The sequence below is a fragment of the Poecilia reticulata genome, chromosome 14 (assembly GCF_904066995.2).
Source record: "Poecilia reticulata chromosome 14, P_reticulata-male-v2, whole genome shotgun sequence".
NCBI classification, from domain to species: domain Eukaryota; kingdom Metazoa; phylum Chordata; class Actinopteri; order Cyprinodontiformes; family Poeciliidae; genus Poecilia; species Poecilia reticulata.
Genome location: NC_088843.1, coordinates 18,300,525 through 18,326,140, shown reverse-complemented (window position 1 = coordinate 18,326,140; position 25,616 = coordinate 18,300,525). Strand labels below are relative to the sequence as shown.

Here is a 25,616-nt window from a genome sequence, read left to right as displayed (position 1 = left end):
TTATTTGCCAGTTGAGCAGGAGGCCATTCTGCTTCTCGGTATGAGGGAGGGACTTGTTTAACCTGTATTTGCAGGAGATGCAAATCCTCTCTTCTGTGATTCATTGTTGCTTTTGTCTGTTAGTTAATATGTAATTTAAGGAATAAGTTTATTCTGCAGGTCTGCTGCTAGACGTTGCCTTTCCTGTTAATCATTTGTTAGGAATTCCTGCAGTTCTGAAAGGAGGCATTGCAATAAAAAAAAAACCCTGCATGGCTGTTTAAAAATGATAATCTATTGAAAACAGTGATTTTATTTAAGTTCTTGATCTTTTTCTTGTACAAACAGAAGTGGCTATAATTTAAGTGTAAAACCTGCATTACTTGTAGTAAAAACATAAAAAATTCTCCAAAAGGTCCTCGGTATCAATATTAGACTACAAATTACATTTCTGTAAGTGGTAAATCTTTTGCGTTTGTTCACTCATCGCTGATTTTTATAAAGAACGTCACTTCAGTTTGTTTAGTCACAGTTCTAACGTTTTTCATTTTCTCCCCCCACAAATTTCAGTTTTATGTTCATAGAGAAAATATTTCTGTTACATTAACCTCTGAGTACTTTGACATGAGAATGTGTTTTTATTTAAGTTGGCTCGGGAACAGGGATTTCAGTATTAAAATAACTACTAATAAACGTTTCTGTACTGTCGGAACGTGCTAAAGTAAGCTAATTTGTAAAAGCACTGCAGTGACATCTAAGTTACTAGGTCAGATCAGTAACTTTAATAAATTGAAATCAAAATTGTTTTAAGAAGACTTTAAAAGAAAATTGAACCTGGTGAACCTTTCATAAACCCTGCTCTTTGCTCTTCACCAGGAGCTAAACATCTGCAGGCCATGCTGTATTTGTTGACCTTTTTAAATGTCTGTGCTCAGGCTGTTACAGGTAAAATCTCAGGTGTGGCCTGTGCGTTTGAGCGTGAAGAACACATCCTCCCTCTCTAAGCAAAACAAGGCATTCCCATAATTGACCTCTGCAGCAGGCTTCCTGTTTAATGTCAAGGTCCTGTGCTGATATAAGAGCCGTGGCAGTCTTGTAATCATATCCATACACGGCTGGGATTTAACTACACTTGCAGGAAAGACAGAGGGGCTTAAATGGATTTCATTTCAAGGTTCTCTTTCAGGGAGATTTGACAGCACAGACCGCAACACAGACCCGTCTACAAGCAGAAGAACTTTTGGTTTGAGTTATTCAGACGTCAGCTTGTTCATTGTACCCTCAAGAAACACTTCGTTTTTATTTGCAGTTGTAAAACTGTACAATTTGAAACAGTAAGTGAAACGTGAGGGATAGTGTAGGTATTGTTGGTGAGATGGGATAGCATAAATTACCCTCTGGATCGACAGTAAGAGGTTTTTAGATTTACGAGGGATCTCGAGATTTATCTAACTCCGAAGTTATTGCTTTCAAATCCTAGATCTCGATCTGCATCCGTTAGCGGTTATTTTTCGACTCTTGAGAAGTCTCCACTGAGCAATGTGAATATACAGAAGAGGAACGTCCAAATCTTTTGTAATCCTTAAAAACCCAAGCTTTAATCCGTTATGAGGATGTTTTGGTGTTCCGATCTAACAGTGTAAATATTCACAAGAACCAGATGTATCTGCACAATTTATCTAGCGTGGTGTTTAGAAGCCAGTGGCCCGGTCGATGCCGAGATTAGTGATCCTGCCGTCGCCCCCTCGGCTTTGTGTTTAGCAGGAAGTGTGGGAGCAGAGACATCTGTAAATGAATTGAGTGTCTGAGAAGGTTGGAGTCGTCTCCCCACCCCTCATGGCCCATCGTAACCCCCAAGGAACTTGACACATTTTGCTCCTCTTCAGAAACACCTCTTTAGACATAGTAGGGTGTCGTTGTACGTTGTGATGAAGGACCTGTATGACTGATGCTCTGACAACGGGACCTCAAACCTCGAGTTGGACTCACGGAGATGTCAACAGCACCGTGTTGGCAGGAAAATACTGATCCCAAAACTCCTTTATCAAGAATGTAGACAGTATTTTTACCCATAACGTTTTAATTTAGCATGTAAATATCAATTGTAGCAACACAATGTCGGCTTTTGTTTACAAGAAGCATTTGTTGAGTGATGATACAGGTCTGAAATGGGCTGCATGGTGCCGGAGTTCAGTCTGAAATGCTTGTGAAGGACCTCATGTTGAGTTCTGAAGTCTTTCCCCCATCTGTCACTTAAAAGGGCTTCATACTCAAAGCACAAAGATGCCGAGGGTTTAAAATGATGCAAATAAAGTGTGTGAGACGACTGGACGACGCTTCTCGTTTCTGTGGAGGTTTCAGACACAACAAAGTTTGGGGATTTTCACCTATTGAATGTGAGGCTCTCGTCACTCAAAACTAAGCTGCGATCCACAAAAACATTTCGAAACCCAATCTGAAACTAAGCTCCAATCCAGAATGTTCTTATTTGTCAATAACCAGCTAGCAGCACATGCACATGCCTACGTGTCATGCACGAATCGGAGATAAGAGGCTAAATGAAAGCTAACCGTTACAGCTGCGGTTCGCTGACTGTTTCCATTCGAAAAACCCACTTTTAATCTCTTGCTTCAATCCAGAAATGATGGCTTTTAAGAAAAGTCCTGCTTTTCATTTGACTGCAGAATTATCTACGGTTTTCTGGGGGCTTGACCGATGATGAACAGCAGGCAGCGATGAAGGTATCCTCGTCAGAAAGTGAAATATGTTCGTTTATTAGTTTATTGTTGTGGTTTTTTTATTGCTGGCACTGACAACATTAAAGGGAAAACAATGTTTTTTTTAATCAAGAAAAATTCCTAGTTCCGTAAGGTGTTTTCTTCTTCTTCTTTTGAAATTTTAACCTACGGATAATTAATTTTTCCAATGAATTTGGACTACTCTCTTCAGCCCTCTATGTTGGTTTTGTGAATATATCCTAAGCCATGAAAGTAACTGTGCACCATTCGGGCTGGGATCCTCCTGGGTGAAAGCTGAGGGTCCTCCGTCCCATTCATGATATTATGCTTGATCCACTTGAGATTACAGGGACAACAGCCTGGAGCTGTGAAACCTCTTCCTCCTCAGACATTAGCACACAGAAAACCTTCTAAATCATTTACGCAACACAAACAATTCCTCAGCAAAACTAAAATATAGTTACACATAAAGGGTTTGACTGAAGGCTAATAAATTGCAGTTTACATTTTTTTGGTTTCTGAAATATTTCTTTGGGGTTTAATAATATCCACCCATCTGAGGGTACTTGTCTCAATTACATGACATCGCAGCTGAAAATAAACTCGAAGCTCTGGATCAAACCGCATCTGATTGAAAATGTATTTGAACATTTCCAAACCGTGGAGCTGGAGTTGAAGTTTAAGAGACACTGATGCATGTTCGCCAGTAATCCCCTCTATTAAAGCCTCGGCTGCAGTGACAGTTTTAAAAACTCAAATGCAAATGTAACATTATCTCCGCGAAGCTGGTTTTCATCTTCGACGTGGATTATCGATCATAACTCCGTTCTGGCCCTAGTCCTCCATGACGTGAATTATTTCGTTATAATAAACCACCGTGCTCCCCCTCACTCCCCCCGCCGCCACCCCTCACATCTTCTGTGTTGCTTGGAAGGTGAGATGTGAAGATCAAGGGGCTGCGTGTTGATCCTAGCTCAGGAATGGAGAGCCTGTGTGTAAAAAGTCTGTGGACAGGCCCGGTCCTGCTGGAAGCTCCACAACTCCCACACACACTCTGACCTCGTTGCCCATTCACAGCCGACTGCCATGTAAAACACATCAAGCCTCTCTGACACCATCCCCCCGCCACGCTGGCCCTGTGTATTCTAAACAAGGTTCATGCATATGGAGCTGTCGTAAAGCTGTTTGGCAAATACGTATTGAAGCCAGCAGTGGGTTGCCAGAGGAAGAGGGGGGGATTGTTTTGGTCAAAAGCAGAATGACAACACCTGGCCCGCCGCCGCCGCTGCTCCCCGATGGCACAAAAGGCCAGCAGTGGAAGCTGCAAGGTCAAGGCCTGGACAAGAGCTCAGCTCCAGTCACTTCCTGAGCCAAAGCTATACGTTGCGTTCCCACAGCCGTTGCAGCCGCGGCGTATCGCTTACAGCCTGGTTAATACCGGAGGAAAACAGACCGAGCAGGAAAGCTATGTAACATTAGGAAGCTTTTCTGCTTTTTTTTTTTTTTTTTTTTAAAGATTTTTAAACAGAACATGTGTTAGAGAGTGTTTGTGTGTCTAAATGTGGACGGACCACAATATCCTGTCACACTGCATTACGGCGCATATACTGTAACTGTTATATATGGTGTCCGAAATGATTAAAGAAAGATGTATGTCGTCTTGCGAGGAACTCGAGAACGTCGTTTCATATTTTCAAATAGCTTGGGTTTGAAAAATTTGGAGAAAATTAATCTCAGTTGGCATTTGTTGATCTGTATTTATGTTTCTATATTAGCTTTACATTTTTTAACTTGATCACATCTGAAAATTGACCTGGCATGATAATAAATTTTGCTGGATGATAAATTGTCCCAGAAAATATTTCAATAAACGATAATATTGTAGTTTTGAGAACATTTAACATTTTTGAATTAATATAACAATTATGGCATAATAATGCAAGTTTGCCCTCTCAAATATTAATACACTTTAATTTGGTACAGAGCATTTAACACTGATACAACATTTTGAACATAGAAGATGAAACACGACAACCAAAAGCAATTAAAAAAAACACACACACACACATAACCGAAACCATAAATAAAATGGATTATGAAGTTTCTAAACACTTGGAAAAATACTAATTATTAGACTGGAAATTATCGAGCTCATTTGAGTTAATTAATTGCTCATTGCGACGGGTTTTCGGGAAAGTAAAGACGATTTAGAAAAGCCGAGTCCCTGAGTTCGTTCATTTGTTGTGTATGTGTTCAAAGAATCCAGAAATGCCACAAAGTCTAAATGTAAAAAATTTTTTTTTAAATAATAAATAAAAAAAGACATTAATGATAGTAGTTATTAGAGAGTTTCAGTAACCCTACACGGTTCTATCATTTATATTTATGATTTGACTACATTCATTGTCTGAGTTTGGTGATGGGAACCACTACTTTTGTTCACCATTTCCCCCGCTCTGCATTCAAATGAAATGTAAAATAAAATAGATAAACTGCATGTCACGTTAATAGGAATGGTCTCCTTACCTCTATCAAGTTATTGTGGTTTGAAAACTGGAGTACTATTTTTTATTATACCATTCATACAATTTATAGCATAAATAAGATGCCAAGAGTCCCCAGAAAGTTCTCCAACTGTATGGAGCAGAGTAACACAGCACCACCTGTTGCTGTGCACTGCTGGTCAGCTGACTGAAAGAGAACATTTTTATCTTGTCTGCAAGAAAGAAAAAGATATAATTTGGCTCTTTGGAAATGTTTCGAATCATTAAAAAAACCTGATATTTGTTTCACTATGTGTATCAAAATGGTAAAGAAATATAAACGAATACATTTTTATAGAAACCTTTACGTAAAAAGTAATCTTTTATCAATTTATAGGAATAATTGTTGCTTTTTTTCCCCAGTTATCAAACCATGAGAATGTGATCAAAGTTCATGCCTAATTAGTAGAGAATGAGAAATGAACCATTATACATCCTTACAGTAAAACTACATAAATATATATTTTTTGACTGGCAGTTGAAAAGACAAAACAAAGACAAGACAATTTTAGCCCCCGTACAAGGCGTTTAGTTGCCCTGGTCGTCTAAGGCGTTGGTTCGCAAAGTTGAGACTGGGTATCAACAAATGTGGAATGACAATCCTCTGGAGAAAATAATAAAAATAACACTTGGTAATACATATTCCGGCTAAAAATTTTAAGAGACGGAAAACCGCTTCAGGGTGAATAAAACAATATATTGGCTTTGCTGTCTTTGTATCCCTGTTTAGATTATTTACTTTGCAGAAATAAATAAAACGTTTAACTGATTCTCAGAGTAATGAGTGTTGTCCTCTGACATTGTCCAAGTCATAAGCTTAACAGTTTGAAAACAACTGATCTGAGATTTGAGTGGATTTACTGAGCTTCAGTGCTTGGAACAATAACAGGACTTCTGGATCGGCTCGGCGGACTCTTTGGACTCGGATGCCTTTGTGATGCAACATAAAATAGACAAAGGTTTCCCCCCTTCTTTACTATAATGCTCAAGTCCCAGCAGGGTTTTCACAAATAAATAATTAAAACTTAGTAGTCTTGCAAAACGTTCATTTGCTTTTATTCCCCAAAGAGGACAATAAGATTAAACCTTTAAAACAGGTGTGGCGTTTCATGAGTAAAAAATACGATTCTGATCTAATGCATCATATAGGCCTATAAATAACATTTACATTTACAAGACAATATCTTAGTGGTGACATAATGCAAAGCTCGATAAGACACCACTAAATATCCTCGCAGGGATCTGTAATGGACTTTTACTGGCGTTTGTTAATAAAACCAGAGAAACCATAAAGATGTCACAGAGCAGAAACGTGAACGGACTATTTATCATCGGGGCTGACTGGAAGTCTGTCCCTCCAGCTCCCTGTGGGAATATGAAGGTGTTTCGCTCCGGGTCCAAACACCGGTGCAGCCCCGCGTTCTTATGCTAATGCGGTTCTGACATCAGCAGTGAGATCAAAGCGGGGCAGGGGTATTTTAGAGCTCAGTCTGCCCCCATTCAGCTCACTTCCACTCCAGCCTCTCTGTCTGTCCCACACACACACACACAGGCTGCTGGCCGGACACCGCTCACACACACCATGCGTACCTGTCCGGAGCCGATCCACCGCCCCGTCTTGGATTTTACTAAAGCTTCCAGCTGATAGGAACCAGGACAGCTGACCTGAAGGATAACGCGACCCGCTGAGATTTAACTTTTTTCCCTCCTGGCTGCTTGTGCGGACTTGTGGAGCGGCGCGGTAAAGGTGAGCCGCGGAGATACGGCTGGAGGAAAAGTTAAGCTGCTGCTTCAGAAAGAGCGCGGTGTCCGGTTTAAATAATGTGCTGCTAAACAGCATTGGCGGAACCGTAAGCTGTAATAAGGTCCTGCTGTCGCGGCGGCAACCTGCAATTTATCGGTTTATGATGGTAGGTGAGGGGACATTCAGATGGAGGTGATTGGAAGTCTGGCGGTAGAAATATTTGGTCTGCTTCGACGGAATGTTTTGTCCTAAAAAGTCTTTTTAATTTAATTTTGATTTGTTCATTAACTTTTAATCTGTAGTTAAAACTGTTAAAATGACAAAAACAAAAAAAACACGGAACAAAAAAAATATGCCTCTTTCCTTTAAAAGTAATACAGCCTGCTTAGCTAGTCCCCAATTGTTTATCCTAGATATTTTAAACAAAGCTTAAACAGAGAATGTAGATTGAAAAGAAAAAATTTCCTCTCTCTCTCTCTCCCTGTGTGTGTGTGTGTGTGTGTGTGTGTGTGTGTGTGTGTGTGTGTGTGTGTGAGAGAGAGAGGGGGGGAGAGAGATACTGTGTGTCTGCGTGTGTGTGTGTGTGTGTGTGTGTGCAGACCTACCTTTTAAACAGGAGCTACCTTATTGGGTCAGTCTTGGTCACATGTAAATATCGGAAAGTCATTTAAAACGCAACAAAAGCTTCAAATAGGCTTTCCCCGAGGGTTTCCAGTTGTTCCATCGATTAGCTAAAGATTGTATTGTATTTACCTCACAGTGAAAACTTGGCAGAGCTTGAATAGCCGCTGCCACACACTCACAAACACACACACATAAATCTACACCAAGGCAACAATTAATATCACCTAATTTAGTTAAAACAGCTTCGAAAGCGACTCCGACCAATCAGCGCCGAGCTGCGGACCTCGCGCTTTTACGTGCGCGACTTATCAGCGGCGTGCACGTTTCACGCGCTCTCTTCAAAGGCTTTGAGTTTATCAGTGGCTGTTTTTATCAGATCAGGCCTCAGAAGATCTGCCCCGTCCCCCTCTCTCTCTACACAAATCACTGCCTTGATCTGAGCTGCTGTCTTGCTAATGTGATCCTGATCTGGAGCTTCTCACATTTTTCCTTGTGACAATAAATTGAATTAAAGGGGCGCCATGGTACGGAACAATCCTCCACTGCAGATTCCCTTAATTGGAATGAGTAGAAAAATTAAAGTATGGGACTATTTGTTTGTGTTCAGATTTAGATTATGTAAACAGTAAGCTGGAGTAAGTTTATTATTTTTGGTTGTGCTGTTTTGAGCATGTTTACAGTTGCAGAATAAAGATTTTTGTGAAAATGCAAACTGTTCCTTTGTCTTCAAGTTTCACTGCTGTTGCTTTTGTTTTCCCTGTGTTTATTGGCTGGAACGAGCTCCGGCAGAGGATTTTCGGTGCTGAATGATTGAATACTTGGCCTACAACAGCTGCTAGTGGACTCTGCCTTGAGACGTTTTCCCCATATTTGCTTTATTTATGTATTTTTTGCTCTTCTCACCGTTCTAAAATATCAAGGGAGTCGACTCCCTTGATATTTTAGAGACGGATTTCACCAAGTAAAACCAAGCCTGAAAATAAAAAGGCAAAATAATCCAAATGGAAAATAGTACGACTTTATGCACTTAATTAAATTTATCCTAATGTGAATTTTCCAAATTGAAGTTGAAGTTGCGTTTTACATCTCATGCTGAATTTCTTGTGTGCGTTGCATTGATATTCTCCTGATTTGCTGCAGGACTTTGTGACTGGGGGCCGGGCCATGCGCGTTGACCTCTGAGTGTGAGCTCTTTGTGTTTGCGTCCCGTGTGAACTGGAAGCCATCATGAGGAGCAGCTCTCACATCCTGCCTCTCGGTGTGCTCACTGCTCTGCTGCTGTCTCAGGTCTGCTCGGGCATCAAATGGCTGTAAGTATCCTCCACAATCCAACCGTCCTGTTCCGTAAGCAGAAAGTGTGGTTTTTTTTTTTTTACTTCTTCCCCACCAGCTTAACGTGTAAACTGTTTTCACTGAAGATTTGGAACTTTGTTTGCTGGACGTTTTCGGAAAGCGGAAAAGCTCTCGGCAGCTTGGAAACAGACACCAGCTTTCCGTGAAGCTCCACTGTGTGTTCTGTGTGTTTGTATCCGATGCCGGGGGAGAGCGACTGGTTATCGAAATTATAAAGGAAATCGTAATTGTTTCATTACTTGTAATGCGGCCTAAAGTAAAATCTTACACAATTTATGTCGCACATTTTCACGTCGGAGACGGCGAACGTGACGAATTCTGGCGGCAGAAGAAGAGCAGGAGGGCAAAATGAGTTGGCGCCGCGGTGGTGTCACCGCTTTCTGTGTGTAGTCTAGTTAGGCCTCAAATTATAAAAAATGGCTCGCTGTAGCTGGAAGACGCAATGCAGAGGCTGATTGCTTTTACTCGCTGTAATGTAAAAGCAAACAACCAATTTTCACAAGAGATTTGGAAAGTCCATAAAATTCCCAGTTTGCTATTTTAGATTTAGTTTATGTTTGAGGTGAACGTTTGCTATTTTCTTCTTCTTTTTTGCAGAGTTTACAGAGATGCACCGATGTGATTTCTGATTTAGTTTGAGCTCAAACCCGCTCCTTTTCATCCTGTGTTTTTTCCTGGATAACTTTAATGCGTATAAACTCATTTGTGTAAACTGAGCAGGTTTGATAACCTTAAGTAAAAACACAACAACGTAAAGTTGTGGTACAATATAGATTTTTTAAATAATAAAGAAGGACTTTTATAGCATGATTAAATCACTTTATTTAAATAAAGGGCCAAAAAAATTTCACACTGCTTCTGAAAGAAGACAACTTATTTTTTTATTACGTTTGGTGCTATTATGATTTTAATGTGTAGACTTGAGCAAAATGAAAAAGTTATTTTTAACTGCTTATTGCACAGAATATGGTCTCTTTTTGCTGTGTTTTTATTTGGCCACTTTTTGCTTTTTGCTGCTTTAGCTTGATAGCCGTGGTTTTAAGACGGCGCTACCTTGATAATGATGCTAGTTGGTTTTGTTTGAAACTGACAGATTAAGCGATCTGAATCTGTCTTAAAGCGGGGGGGAAAGTGTGCAGCAACGGGTTGGGGAGGGTAGCACAGCTCTACTTCTCTCCACAGAGTTGGGAAAAACGCTGAAAATCTGAAAGACTGAAACAGGTTTTATGGTTTTGAAAATATAAATTTTCAAGTCAAGTTTATTTGTACAGCACACTTCAGCAACAACGCAGGTTAAAGTGCTTTACGTCATAAGAACATAATACGTGTTTTTTGCTGGTTTCACCAATTATGAAACCAGAGAAAAACATTATATTTTGACAAATGACATCATCACAAACGCCAAAAAATAAATCAGAATTAAATTAGCGGTGAGAGAGGTGGACTTAGAATAATAATTAAAAAAACAATAAAAGTGATGACTAAAACTATTTGTTACTTCATTTTTTTAGGTAACTGCGTGGTACAGCTTTTACAGCGCCACAAATATTTCCCCTGAAAAATATTCCTATTTGAAATAAGCTTCTTCAGGACACTACACAGTTAGAGAGCCGTGATTTATATCACTAAACTGCACATAGGAACGTCATGTAATCATATTTTCGAATTTACCGATATTTGTTTTTGTTCTCGCGGAGAAAACAATAAAAAAAAAAACATTTACATTAACTGGAATTTCTCGTGACAACAATAAATCAAAATTCTTATCATGACAAGAAATTTGTCATGATAATTGATACAACCCCTAAATAAAATATTAAAGATATATATTGATCAACGTTCCAGTTATTACCAATGAAGGGGAAAGCTTCGATTTAAATAACTCAATGTTTCGACAGTTTTGCTATTTTCTATTAGTGAAGCTTAAAAACTGAACACTGCCTGTTTGGCTCTGACTCTGGGGATGCAGAGTAGAACCTTGGTATTGTGTAAAATTTGTTTCAACAGAAAAACAACAAAACAAAACTAGAAAATATGCATCAGTTCATGCATCAAAACATGTGTTACTTCCAGTTTCCATCACCAGCTGATTGATTCCTGCATCACTGTGTGTGTCTGTCGTGAATCCACGCCGTTGTGCGTCCTCCGTGGCTGCAGGACGCGCTGGCAACACCTCAGTAGGTGTGCCGGTGAGAAGCCTGAATGCCATGTGGCGAATCTAAGTGGGAAAGCTGGAGAGCCCTGATCGCGCTCAGCAGCGCAACTCAAAACAGATGCAGCTGTAAACACCTGCGAGTGCTGGCTCGGTTCGAGCCCAGCTCAGTCGCACCGGATCGCCGAGCACATAGCGGCGGCCCCTCTAATGCGGAACAGGCGCTGCGACCTCGGTCCCTAACCTGCTTTAATGTCTGAGAACGTTGCGAACCGAATCCGTCCAACTTCTCATTGTTTGTGCTCTGCTGATTCATGTCAGACTGAAGCCGCAGAGGACCACACTTCCTGCGCTGGGAGCTTCTCTGGATGTTTTCTTCATTTTTTTTCTTTTTTTGGCACATCTTCAGTGCTTAAACAAAAGAAAATGCCTGCGCCAAGAAGAAGTCACTTGTATTTTATGAATAGGCATCTGACTTTGCTTTGCAGGGTGTGATAGACCCGTGCTTTTCTGTCTGTGCATGCCAGAGCAGGGGTTAAAGTGCAGGCAAAGACAGAAATCAAACACTTGGCACAATGCAAGGAATAAATCTCGCAATTTTATCTTCATAAAAGTGATACTTTCGCAAATCAAGCAATTAATATATTTTAACCATCAGCACCAAAATCGAAATATGCAGTGTAAACCAGTCAACAATAAGCAATAAATCAAATAATCGCATTATAAATTAAAATGAGAGCAATCATTTCCATTTGCGTGCTAGTTTGTATTGTTTGCTTAATCTTTAAAGAGATGCTCCACTTTAATGTTACTAAAAAGCTGCCATTTTAAAAAAATGCTGCAAACATTTCACATGGTACAAAGATATTACTTTGTGTTTTGGTTTTACAAAAGTCCAAACAGGCAGTTTTGCCAGTTTTCCCTGTCTGAGCCTCATGTTTTGAAGGGCAATTTTGTATTATTTTTACTCCATAATCAATTTTATTTATTGTTTCGGTTGTTTCATGTATTTGCTTTGGATGTTTAAAATGCCTTCCAGTTTCAGAAATAAATTTTAGAAATCAATGTTCTTTTTGTAATCTTTGAGAGGTGTACTTGCATCAATATGCTGTTATTATTATTTTAAGAATAAGAAAAATGGTCTCAAAACGACAACATCATCGTTTTTATGGCGAAATGCGCCAACGTTTCAGGCTTAAAACAGAGCGTATCACGAGAGCACACTGACTGAAAGTGCGTTTGTTTTTTGTCTCTGGCTTTTTGCAGAGCGCTGTCACACACACCCGCCTCAAGACCAGTCAACCAGACGCAGCACTGCAAGCTGCTCCCCGGTATGGTGTCCTCCCAGGCGCAGCTGTGCCGCAGCAACCTGGAGCTCATGCAGACCATCATCCAAGCCGCCCGTGAAGTCAAGAAAACGTGTCAGAAGACGTTCGCCGACATGCGCTGGAACTGCTCCTCCATCGAAATCCCCGTCAATGCCACCAAGTATCGGCCGGACCTGGAGAGAGGTACAGCTGGCGTCGAGAGAGAAAGAGACCGCTGTGTTTCATACACGGATGGGCATTTATCGTATCGTTTATCACTTATTGTGATAAATTTCTTATCGTGACAATAAGTTCAAATTATTGCCCATATTGTTGGGATTATTAGTTATACTATTTTCCTCAGTTTCTTTCCCAGTAAATTTGGAAAATATGATTAAATTAAATTACTATGTGCATTTAGTGACACAAATCATACTTCTTTCTTTGACTGGTGTCCTAAAGAAGCGCATCACACATTTTTTCGAGAGCAGTATTTGTGTTTGTGGAGCTCTGATTGCTGCGCCATGCAGTCACAGCTAAAGTTCCCTTAAAAAGAATGAATAAATAATTCTTACTGTCAATTTTATCATTATCACAATAGTACCACAAAATATCGTGATACAATTTTAAGTCCACATCGCCCAGCCCCAGTTCCAAATCAAAGCAAATATTTAAAGCCACAGCAGTTTGGATTAAAGGCACGCTTTCCATGATCGCCGTATAATTTTGCTGCCAGAAAAATAATTCCCATCGCTTTAACACGAACAACCCGTAGAAAGGAATTGAACCGAGGCTGTTACTCGGTGTGGTAATTTGGCTTGTATGTCTGAAAGCACAGTTTTCTCAGGCCGCATGCCTGCTTGGACTGCAGTTTGATCCAGCAGTTTCCCATCGCCAGAGAACCTTGAAACAGTCAGTGGTAGTTTCAGGGACGGCGCGTCAGGAAAAGTGAGGCGGCGTTTTGGGGCGTACAGCGCTCATTGAACAGGACATGGCTGCCCTGGGGTTAACGAGCAGTCTGCACCGGACAGGAAATGGCTCATCGCTGACCGGGCCTGGCTTTGATCTAACCGTGATTCCTTCCCGTACCTCCGATTGCTCCCATGCTTTGACATTATGTGTGTGCACGTCACTGCCAATCACATCAGCGTTCACTCTACATTAAAGCATGAGAACCGGTGGTTGTGTATGCAGGTCTCTGCTTTTTTGCTCTAACAAAACCAAAGAAAGCACTCAAGAAAAGTTAGAACAGACTGGACATTAGAGAGGCAGAATAAAAAACAGAGCGCGTTTAAATATGGGTATCAAAAGTGGGCTTTTTATCCTTTTTCCTTGATATTTTCATCTGAGCATCTTTAAATGAGTTAATCGTTATGAAAGCTGCAATTTAATGCTTTTAATTGCTTTTATACAGAGCCTTGCAGAGGCATGCCTTAAGTCAGCGGTGTCAGACTCATTTTCATTTTGGATCAAATCAAGATTATGAATGACCTTAAACAGTCGGCTGTGGCAGATTGTATCTATAAAACCAAACTAACTGTTACACTGTTAATAAATAGCTGTCGCTCTGTTTTATGAGTTCTTCTTAGAATTAAATATTTGTGAAAATAGAAACTTATTGAAGATGAAAACATTGATTTCATTCATAAAATAATATTTAAGCACACAACTGTTTTTTTGAAGTCTCTAGCACATAGAGGTCCACATAAAAAGTTACGGTGGGCCCAAAGTTTTTGTAAAGTTGACGGCACAGAATAATTTTATTGTCTATTATTTTCTTATCTTCTCAACAATTAAATGCAAATTCAATAATTTACTGGAACAAAGTGGAAAAGAACAAATTATTGTAGGTAGAAAAAAAGGTATTTTGTCCTAATACAGGGAAGTTGTTCTGTTTCAGAACTTTATGTGTCAAATGTTTTATAATTTGTTGGCCCAGAAAATGTTTTTAATCTATTTTTAGCAACATAATAAACCAAATAATTCAAGAGAAGAAGGTAAAAATTGTATTGCCTAAAATGCTGTGGCAGGTGAAATTAAAACTATTCCACTGGAGGAGTTTGGATAGAACGTGTATATAGTCAAAAAGGAATTTATTGTAAATGCAAAATATATATGCATATATTTTCTAATTAATGCTCTGAATGTGCTGATATCATCTCAATGCAGTTAGCGATTAATCGATTAGTAAATTATTTGACGATTATTTCAACAACTGATTCATCACAATTAATTGTTTCAGCCCTAAACTATGATATTAAAATAAGAGTAAAAAAAATAAGTAAAAAATTAGGTCCATTTGTAGCCAGAGAGGCCACACAAATATTGTTCCTAATACTCTGATCCGTCTCTCAGGAACAAGGGAGGCTGCTTTTGTGTACGCGTTGTCGGCGGCGACCATCAGCCACACCATCGCCCAGGCCTGCACCTCCGGGGATCTACGGACGTGTTCGTGTGGCCCCATCCCCGCAGAGATCCCAGAGCCCGGCTACCGCTGGGGCGGCTGTGCCGACAACCTCAACTACGGCCTCTTCATGGGCTCCAAGTTTTCAGACGCCCCCATGAAAGTGAAGCGCTCCGGGTCCAGTGCCAACAAACTGATGCAGCTTCACAACAGCGAAGTCGGGAGACAGGTACGCGAGTGTTAGAGAGGAGTTCTGCCCAGTTGTTCTTTCTAGATGTGGTGAGTTAATCCAGATTCGTTGGTGTGCAGGCACTGAAAGAGGCGCTGGTGATGAAGTGTAAATGCCATGGTGTTTCTGGGTCCTGCTCCATAAGGACCTGCTGGAAAGGCCTCCAGGACCTCAGGGAGATCGCCATGGACCTGAAGTCCAAGTACCTGTCCGCTACCAAGGTGGTTTACCGGACCATGGGCACGCGCAAGCATCTTGTCCCCAAAGACATTGATGTCAGGCCGCTGCGGGAGAATGAAATGATCTATTTGCACAGCTCCCCAGACTTCTGCACCAAGAATGAAAAACTGGGTTCTGTTGGGACGCAGGACAGGTAAGAGCAGCATTTGGGTTTCTGTCTCTTTCATTCCTAAAATGACCTGTGCAGCTCCACGTACCGTTACGCAGTAGAAATGGGCCACTATCGCAGCAGTGAGGCAAAATACCACAAATTAACCTGCCATCTGATTTACTCAAAAGTATACAATAAAGTGTTAAAGTACTGATCCAAAGGATTTTATTTTAAACTGAAAAGTAAAACAATTAATCGGCTTAATCATGACGATTAAAATAATCAACTAATCGAGTATTTGATTTGTAGTTACAGCATATTTGTTAAAAAAAATGGCACTTGCTGAAAAACATGTCCAGAGACGTAATTAAGCCAAAAATGTAATACATATATTTACATTTTGTACTACTGATAAAAAGAAAAGACAGCTTTAGTTTCACCAAGTTTTGTAAAAATAAATAAAATAAAATAAAAAATTTCCTATTAAGCAACTTTTGCTTTCCAAACACAAATCAGTTAATCCAAAAAAATAATAAACAGATTAGCCTACACTGTATTGATGCTAAGTCATGCAGAAAGGACAGAAATTTTCACATGTTGATATTAAACGTATCTTTTTAGCTGCAGATGCATCGTTTGCAAACAACAAATGAATGATAGGTTATTGAATTTTATAATAATAATAATAATACATTTTATTTCAAAGGCGCCTTTCTGGCACTCAAGGACACCGTACAATAGTAAAAAAAAAAAAAAAAACTGTGACAGAAACAAATAAAATGTAACAATTAAAAATAGATAAAAATAAATAAAACAAAACAATGTTATCTATATAAAATCTATGTAAAATCAGGCAAACCAATTGTGTCATGTGCAAAAGGCAGATCTAAAAAGGTGTGTTTTGAGTACCACGCCGGAAATACATCCACCGCGGGTCTCGTCGGAACTTCCAAGAGGACACGTCGAAACCCATAAAATCCATCTGGTCTACCTCTCGTCGTCTCCGGCGTGCTTCCAACCGGGTTGTTTATTAACTGAAACTCACATTTCAGTGCATAAATCTGAATTAGTTTTTTTTTTAATGTGCGTCTTTTAATCTATTTTTGTAACCATCTGCTTAGCTTGTATCGATCAAGAAATGTTTCCAAACAGCTGATTTTTTATTTTTTCATTCTTCTAACCAGGAGATCTGGGCTGAGTTGTTTTTAACCTGCAGTGCTCAGAAACAGGTGGGGGACGGTGTTGGCACCTACTCACTGCTCCACAGGAACTAACTTTTATCTCCATCATCTCAATATGAAAGCTTTAGCCGTTAATGACTGAAACTGTGGAGGCGTGTTTTTCAGATCAGGATAGAAACTCACCAACCAGGGGAAGAGATTTTCTAGCCTTTTTCTGACTTGTGGACCTTTGGAGTTTTGTGGAGGGAGAGAGCGAAGCATTTCTAATTGGCTGCATTTTTCCAAAATAATCATTTTGTCATATCACTTTGAAGTAGTCAGAAAAGTTCATATTTTATGTTAACTTGAATCATAATGGATTTTAAACCATCAGTGCTTGATTAAAGCTGATTAAATCTGTGGAGAAGCAAGGAAGGAAGGAAAGAAAGAAAGAAAGAAAGAAAGAAAGAAAGAAAGAAAGAAAGAAAGAAAGAAAGAAAGAAAGAAAGAAAGAAAGAAAGAGCCTCTTCTGACTGAACTGATTATAATACGGTTTTACAGTGTAAATGCTGTAAAATAATCACATTTATGGCTAAAACCTCGGGATTTAATCACGCCCACAGCTGTTTAATCTCTTCTATCGCCACAAAAACAAAAGAACACGGAGGTCTAACATGTAGTTTCTATAACAACATTATCACTTATAGCTTTATTACATAAAAACTTTTAATCTCATGATTTGCCTGTACGGACTCCCCGGTGGAAACGTTAACCACGTCAAGCGTTTGTTTTTTAGCTCGCCCAAAGAACCTTGACGAGGTCCGGAGATAAACGCCACAGTTTTTAGCACAGCTTTTTGCTGGAGGCGTCACTGTTCAAAACAATATTGTTTAATGTTTGAGGTAAAGAAAACAAACACATCCATCATAACCTCCGATGGGTTCTGGCTTAGATTTGTAAGCGTGACTCATATCAGCACCAGACAAAGGAGGAAATGACCAGTCCCGAACGTCTGCTCATCCAGGAAGTGAGCTCCAGCTAAGCGCCGCCCGCCGTGCCTTTCGGCTGCGTTTATTTTCCAGGCCCGGCTGATAAAAAGCGGCGTGCCGTCTGCGTTCCCCGCCGCCCCCCCGTCTGAGCATGTGCCGCTGAAAAGGCCATTGTGAATGGAGCGCTTGTGTTGTTATCTAAAACAATTACTAATGGAGTTATTCTTAGCGCCAAGGGCCCCTCGAGTTGATATTGCTCTGAGTGGGCGGCAGAAACGGGGACCTAGCCAGCAGCGGTCAGAGATAAAGATGGACCCACGCCGTTCTCGTTTTCAGAGAAGACATCAGACAGGAGAGAACCCGTAGAATCCCAGATTTAATTAAAAGTCGCTAAATTTGAACGTCTCTGTTGCAGAGGATTACAAACAAAAAAGTGGAAGCAAAAAAGTCCAGATTTGCTCCTGTGTCGACGTTTTGTTTCCTTTTTTTACGGATCACAATGAATCTTTCATCCTTCAGGAAGCGGAGGGTCGTGCTTTGGTACGGACGCCATCACTGCCATATTAGGCCGTCTGAGCAGCTGACAGATTTGTTTTGTTGTAAATGTCATAGAACACATGACTGTTAAATCATGAGTCTTGCAATCTTGTGCCACTTATCACAGATAAGCAGAGGACCGGCTTAATGTAGAGGACACTTTCAGAGTGCAGTGCATGGTGATAACACACCAGAAACACAGCTTATAACATCATGCTTTATACTCACAAGTGTTTACACTATGACTGTCACATCGTTACTGGCTGATACTCGACCTGTTGGGCATGTGTGACGCTCTCGCTTTCTTAAGCTGAAATTTGTTTTTAAGATATTTAAGAAAGCAAATAGTTTTTATCTTGAAACTGAACTTGAAGAATGCACTTCACTTACAACTGTTATTGTTTTCTATAACTACATTTTTTGTATTTTATTCATTCGTTTATTTGACTTCTGAGGCCAGGTGAAATCTGTGGTGAAAAAGCACCAGATTTTTGCATTTTGCATTACAATCAAGCCAAATTTGCATTTTGGCTTGATTGTAATGTAGCAGGATTGTCATTCAAGGTAGCATTAAAAAGATCTAAAAACGTTTTAAATCTGACTTGCTGAAACTTGCAGATACCGTATATAATAGGCCACAGCTAAAAGTTAGTTGTTCTATGTTATTTCAGAGAGGTCTGCAGAGCAATAGATGTTGTTCTGGGAGATTTTGGGGGGCCGTCCGGTCTTGGGAAAGTTCACCTCTGTTTCATGAATTTTAGTGATATTTTAGTGACTAGGGTCACTTAGAAGTTAAAAATTTGAAGGTAAAATATTTTTTTTAATGATTTTTGTTCTGTGTTGCTTTATTTGGGCCTATGATAGATGTCTGAAACACAGAGGGGTATTATGTGTTTTCCAGGCACATGGTGCCATTTTATAGCACAATTAATTAACCATGTGACCTTCAGTTGTTATGAAAATACTATGTATACAAAAAAAATATTTTTTAAATAGCACGCCCATTTCTGACGCCTTGAAATTGGCCTCTGTCTCTTTAAGAAGCTCCTACCATTTCCGACAATCCATCTTTAGCATGTCAGCACAGCAATACTTCTCTGTGATGCCATTTGCAGTTGTTTTTAGGAATGTTGTAGTTTGTATAAGCTCAGGTGTTTGCTAACCTGTGGGTAAATAGGCAGAGCATTGTATGAGCAGGCATCTAGGCACTTCTGATTGGTTGCCATGAGAGATTCAATGATTTCTGACACATGCATAAATGTATCAGAGCAAAACTCCAGTTAAGTTTTTGAAGAGGGAATAACGTTATAAAACGCTCTAAAGAGCCAACTCTGCATAATACACCCCTGTTAAAGAGGACATACTTCGTTCTTCCCTTTCTGTCAGCTAAAAAAACTATCGCCTGCTTAGTGAAAATCCAAGTGGGATTCTGCCAGCATTCCCAATAGATGAAATGGGATCACTTGCTGCATTGGTTTGTCATGTCCTGGAAAGACCAGATATTTTGACCTTGAGCAGAATCCTGATGCCTGCATCTAACCCTGCAGACGTTTTGTCCTCTTACTCCTGACTCTACTAACGTGACCAGTGTGGCTCCCTCTGATGCAGCAAACCTGACGCTCAGTCTTCGCTCTCCCTCCCTCCTTCCTGCAGCGGTCATTAGTTTAGAGGCTCTTTTACCCCGCTGGTCATTAACACCCGGCCACCATAAAACCAAACAGTTACGTTCGGAGGGGCGAGCCAAAGAAAGGGAGAGTCGTGTCCTGTTTGATTTATGAAAGGACTATTCTTTGCTCATTCGGGATGCCTCCGGGCCTCTGGAATGAGAGGCGCCAAAGTAGCCATTGCTCAAAGACAACAAAATGGAGGAAAAAAATGTCTGGAATAAAGAGAGCACGAAAGGTTAAAGCCCGACAGTCGGTCACAACCTCTCAGAAGAAATTATTGAAGAGCCTGCGAGGGGCCGCAGGAGTTTTTTTTTTTTTGAATTATAGTGTAAATGAACCCTTTCGTGCATGAATTATGATCCTTTGTGTCACGATTTTTTTCAAATTTTTTTATTTTTATTTTCTTAAGGCATAAAAAAGGTAGGAAAAAATAAATAATTTTTTTAAATTCTTTTTTAGGTAATCAATTGTAATTTTCTCAAAATACAATGTTATTTGAAAAATACATCAGTAGTATTGTTCTTTAGGGGTGATCTGATGTCACAATATTTTTTTTTTTTATCTGCAAGAGTCGTCTACAGTAGAAGGAGGGACCGCGTCGGTCGGCATGCTTTTCTCTCTGTCGGCCATATTGGATTTAACAAAAATTATTTCTTGCATTTGCAGTGGAAGGCCAGTAGTTGATGGGTGTATTTTATGATGCATTAGTGTCCACTTCAGTGGTCTGTGTGCATTTATAACATAAAAATCCACAAGCAGCACAAGAAAATCTCTTTTAGATAGCTGTCCACTGTGGTGACCACTATGCATGAAAGGGTTAATTGAGTTGAAAGAGATTTAAAAAAAAAACATTCATCATTCACCTCATTCTAACTAGAGATAGAAAAATCTATTTTCCAAAGACAGAAACATTTTTAGGTACAATCTACCTTTAGTTTGTATCTAATCCTTTTAAACCCCTTAAAAAGTGTTCAGAGATCAACTTCTGTTATAATTCAGACGTTCTGTAATTGATTCCAGACATAGGAGCAGTTTGTAGCAAAAACCTCTTCCTCAGTTCAGATTGGAGAAGGTATAGGTAAAATCCCACCGTCTGTTGGTTGATTTAGCTTAGCAGGTACGTAGGTAGATTTCCAAAAATGGATTTATAAATCTGTGATTTAGTCTTCTGGTGGAGACCAGCTCAGAGAAAAAAAAAATCTGTGGAAGGAGCTTTGAGATTTGTTATAAGTCTAAGACAGCCATGCTATAGGCCGAGTCTAACATGCAGACAGTGAGAGGCAGGATGCATGTTTCCAACATGTACAACCTCTTAGAAGCTATACTTGCCTGGCTTCAAATAGGAACAGGGCTGATTTCTGGGGTTGCACTGATTACAGTTTTCTGAACACCGATATTTAAACCGATACCAAATTTGGCTGCCGCAGATTTTTTTGTTTGTTTGAAAAGTCACTAAGTATAGCGACAATAGTTGCAAAGTTGGCATCGGTGGTGTGACTGTTGTCAACCAGACGTGACCCGGTCTGACGGTCGGCCTTCTTTTACTGCAGAGCAGAAGGCGACAAGGTTGGTGGATAAGGTTGGTGCTTCTCACGCAAGTCTCGACCGATCTCCCAAAATTAGGGACATTTCAGCAGATTTATCTTTGGACCCCTAATGATTTCCAAAATAAAACGGCTGATCTTCAGCTGAAATTTCTACACCAGCAGCTAAAAGTGTAGTTTAAATGTGAAACTATCGTATGCAATGTGTTGACTTTGAGCTACATCCTCAAAATAACATGAGTTTGGATTTTTCTGCAATAAAACATGTTTATAGTCAAAGAGTTCATTTTTGAACAGCACTGAGATCATTTTGAATCGTAGTGAATGCCTCTTCCTGTGCTGCCAGAACATAAAACAACTCTATTATCAGTATATAGATGAATGTAAGTATTGGAGGAAGACTGATAATGTCAATGATAAAAAGTAGAGATCCAAGGACTGACCCTGGAGGAATACCGTTCGACATGTTAAGCATTCTTAAAACAAACCTGCTTATACAGTGAGACCCATTCAATAAGTTCAAACATTAAAAAGTTAATTTACGTCAAAGACTGTATCAGTCTTTATTTATGTTAATTACAATAATTTTCTGCTTACGGTCAATAAAAACGTTTAAAATTAGAATAGTGCACAGACCATTAAAAAAACAACTTTTAAAAACAGAAATGTGGACTTGATGAAAAGTATATTTAATACCTGCTTAAAGGTTATTTTTGTAGTTGTACTGTCATTGTTTGCTAAAACTAAACGTACGCTCAGTACTCTTTCAGTTTGCTTTTCTTTGTTGTACCAGAATGTATTTTTATTTCTATTTTAGATGTGAAAATGTTTCATTTTAAAACATTTTCACTGATGGAGAGTCTTCCCATTTTTTAATTTAATTTTTTTTGTTTTTGCAGGCAGTGCAACAAAACCTCCGTCGGCAGCGACAGCTGTGACCTGATGTGCTGCGGCCGTGGCTACAACCCCTACACGGAGTTGCTGGTCGAACGCTGCCACTGCAAGTACCACTGGTGTTGCTACGTGACCTGCAAAAAATGTGAGCGCAACGTGGAGAGATACGTCTGCAAGTGATCCACCGGTGGGCGGCCCCCCGTCGGCTTCGTATTGAGCCCCCTCTCCATCCCCATGCTACAGATTAACCAAAGCACTACAGTACCCAGAAGGCTCCAGTCTTCAGCTTTAGCATGCGTATCTCGACAAGAGTTAGTATATTCTTGTGCAGTATCCATATCACGTTTCATCTCTAAAACTTCCAACTGGGCTTCGAGGTTCGTTGATGGGAAAAGTGTGGAAAGAGGACCGTCCTAACGGGTGTTATCCGCTGTCATGTTAATAATCGTAACCCCTCACCCTGTGGCAGAGGTACGGAAAGCCAGTGTAAACATATTTCTAGTAAAAAGAAATAATATTGGATTTTATGCTGGAGGATATGTTTGGCCTCCTTCCCTGGATATCAAAGGGCTCTCATGGATTCAGACTTTTTTTAGGTACTATCGAAACTTTTTTTTTTTCCTCTGGAGAAATACACCACAGAGGAGGAACACAAAGGGAAAACCTCACGTACTTTTCAATCACGGAACATTTCTGCGGTTGATGCCTGGGACTCGTCACGTGCCCCGCCTGGACCATGACGTGCCTGATTCCCTGTGGAACGAGAGAAGAAATCAAAGAACTTTGTGAAACGGTGCATTATCTCAATTTCATGCAGGCAGATCAAAATATATTCTATTTTTCAGAGCATATGAGCGTAACTCATGGGTTTTGTAAACCACTTTTGCGTGGGTGTATATACTGTTATTTTGTATACTGAAATAAAGAAATAAGTATTTATAAAATATCCCATAACCTTACAGACTTTTTGCATTTTAAATTAAACACCATTGAGAGTCATGTTGTTTCATACCATTTACAGCAGCTGCAGTATATTTTGTATTAAAGCAGATCATCTCAGCATTTCCTCGCAGACATATTCATACCACTTGACCTTCAATATTATTTACTGGACTTTAATGTGAGAGACCAACACGAGGCAGTGCATGATTATGAAGTGGATGGAAAATGATAAATGGGTTCAAATAAAAATCTGAAAAATGTGGTTTGGATTTGAATGAATTCTCTCTGAGTCAACGCCTTGTTTGAGAACAATTACAGCAGCAGATCTGGGGTATTTTTCTGCGTGTTTTGCACATCTAGAGATGGACATTTAAGCGTTTCCTTCTTTTCAAATCAGCGCAGGCTCACTCAGACTGTACGGAGCGTTTCTATGAACAGTTGATGTATGTTTAAGATTGTTGTCCTGCTGGAAATTTCCATCTGACCAGCTTCCCTCTCCCGCTAATAGCTGGCATAATTGTTCTCTTCCTCTTTGCTAATTTTAAAAACGTGTAGTGCTCTTTGCGTCCATTAAATTATAATTTCAGGACAAATCCTAAAATCGCTAATTTCCTTGACTGTTTTATGAAATTCCCGTTTAAAATAAAGTTTGACATCTGTGTTTAACTTTTGGTCACGTGGACGTTTATATTGATGCTCTTTTTTTTAAAGAGTATGTATCCTGCTTATGCAGCTCTTTTGTTTCCTCTCCTCAATTTCTCTGTTTTTCCCCGTATGACTTTATGTCAAATAAGAAATGTACTGGAACAAAGTAAAACATGGACAGTGATATAAAGATATAGAGCATGTAAGTTATAGATCATTTGATTTGAAGTTAGCGCTTCAGCATTAGCTTCTGCTAAATAGCGTGTTGATGTAGCAGTTTAGCGTTAGCGGAGCTAATGTTTATGAGTTAGCACAACTGACCTTTTATTTAGAGGGACCACCACCATTTTTTATTCACAATTATTCACTACTTTATGTTGGTCTATCACACAAAAGCCCAATGAAATACACAGGTTTCTGGTTGTGCAGTGATAAGACATGAAAAGATTTGTAACTGAGTTGAAGGGTTCAATCTGACAGGCTGTTTGGATTATGGACCTTACCAAGCTCCGCCCAGAAACGCCCTCTAAAATCCCACGTGGCTGCATGTCTCACAAACAAAGCCTGGCGGAGCTTAGTTTCTATGTAAACATGGCGTCTTTCATTTCGACTGACTCTCTCAGAGTATTTCTGAGTCGATTAGTGTAGCATTTCTGCCGGATTTTCACAAAATATCAGCCACAACAATGGAACCAACAAGTTCATGTCATCTTTTTTGGATGACATCAAGGTGTTTGAGCCATGCAATGCCTCCAATATTGTGCGCGTCACAGCTAAATGCTACCGGTCGATGAGGAAAACAGCAGATCCTCACACCCTCAGCATAAATATAGCTGTGGACAAGATCACTGATGCCTATTGGTCTTGCAAGGCTGGGTAAGTCGGGCATTCATTGTTTTGAGGGTTATTTTTGAAACCAGTGATTTCTGTTGTTGGCAAATGTTTGAGTGTGCCTAGGCCTTATACACTGTGCTCGGTGCTAGCGTAGCTAACACGATTACAGTTTAGTAAAAAGCCTTTTCAGGTAAAATAAAATCTTTAATGTATGTCAGATACGGTACAAATTGCATCTGTTCAGCTAACGTAAGACTGTAACAGACAGGCTTCAAGGTGCAGATGTTGTATCGGTACTGCCATTGTGCTGTACTTAGCTAAAAGGTTTTCATAATGGATGTGTTTATTATTGACTTTATTATTTTTCATTCACGAAACACAAAGAAAGCAAAGCAATAATACTTACACCAGCAGACACTCCTTTGTTCTTATTGAACCTATGACGGTTGAGCTGCAAATACGGTCGTGCACAAGCTTTGATCCAAGCAACGCTTTCCGTTTCAGATTTTGGAAATCTGTGAATTTTAGCTCCACAAATACGATCAGGATACCTGACATCGCCTGTACAGATACCCCACTGACAGTGGAGAACCATTCTTTTTTGAGTCCTGACGCAAAAACTTTAGCATGTGTTTACTACTGTAGCTTGTGTCTGTAAGACGGTTACGCACGTGGTAGCTGCGCTGTGACGTGAAATGGGCATTAGCCAATGAAACGCGGCCCCTGTGGTAAGGTCCATTCAACTGAACGTTTTACCTTCTTATAAAGCATTAATAAAGCAACTATCTCACCTCCGCTCCAGGTTTAACTCCTCAGCTTCCTATCTGTGTGAGACCCCCACTTCCGACTACAACATGAAATAAAGCCAAGTTGATTTTTTTGCTAACATAAAGCTTACTTCTGCCTGCCTGAAACAAGCCGAGAAACGGTCCTCTAAGGGGGCTTCTCATGATTTTTAGTGGTAGATTTCTAAATTTATGAAAGCAGAAAAATTCAGAGT

The 25,616-nt window shown here is 39.9% G+C and overlaps 1 protein-coding gene across 1 annotated transcript; it reads left to right on the top strand.

Annotated features, from left to right (window-relative positions):
• Nucleotides 1-6,646: 6,646 nt before the first annotated feature.
• On the top strand, nucleotides 6,647-23,399 carry wnt11 (wingless-type MMTV integration site family, member 11). The gene is made up of 6 exons (XM_008428247.3): nucleotides 6,647-7,007; nucleotides 8,769-8,938; nucleotides 12,400-12,644; nucleotides 14,796-15,073; nucleotides 15,154-15,446; nucleotides 22,201-23,399. The coding sequence occupies exons 2-6, from the start codon at nucleotides 8,856-8,858 to the stop codon at nucleotides 22,373-22,375; spliced, it is 1,074 nt and encodes a 357-aa protein (XP_008426469.1). The 5' UTR covers nucleotides 6,647-7,007; nucleotides 8,769-8,855; the 3' UTR covers nucleotides 22,376-23,399.
• The last annotated feature ends 2,217 nt before the right edge of the window (nucleotides 23,400-25,616 follow it).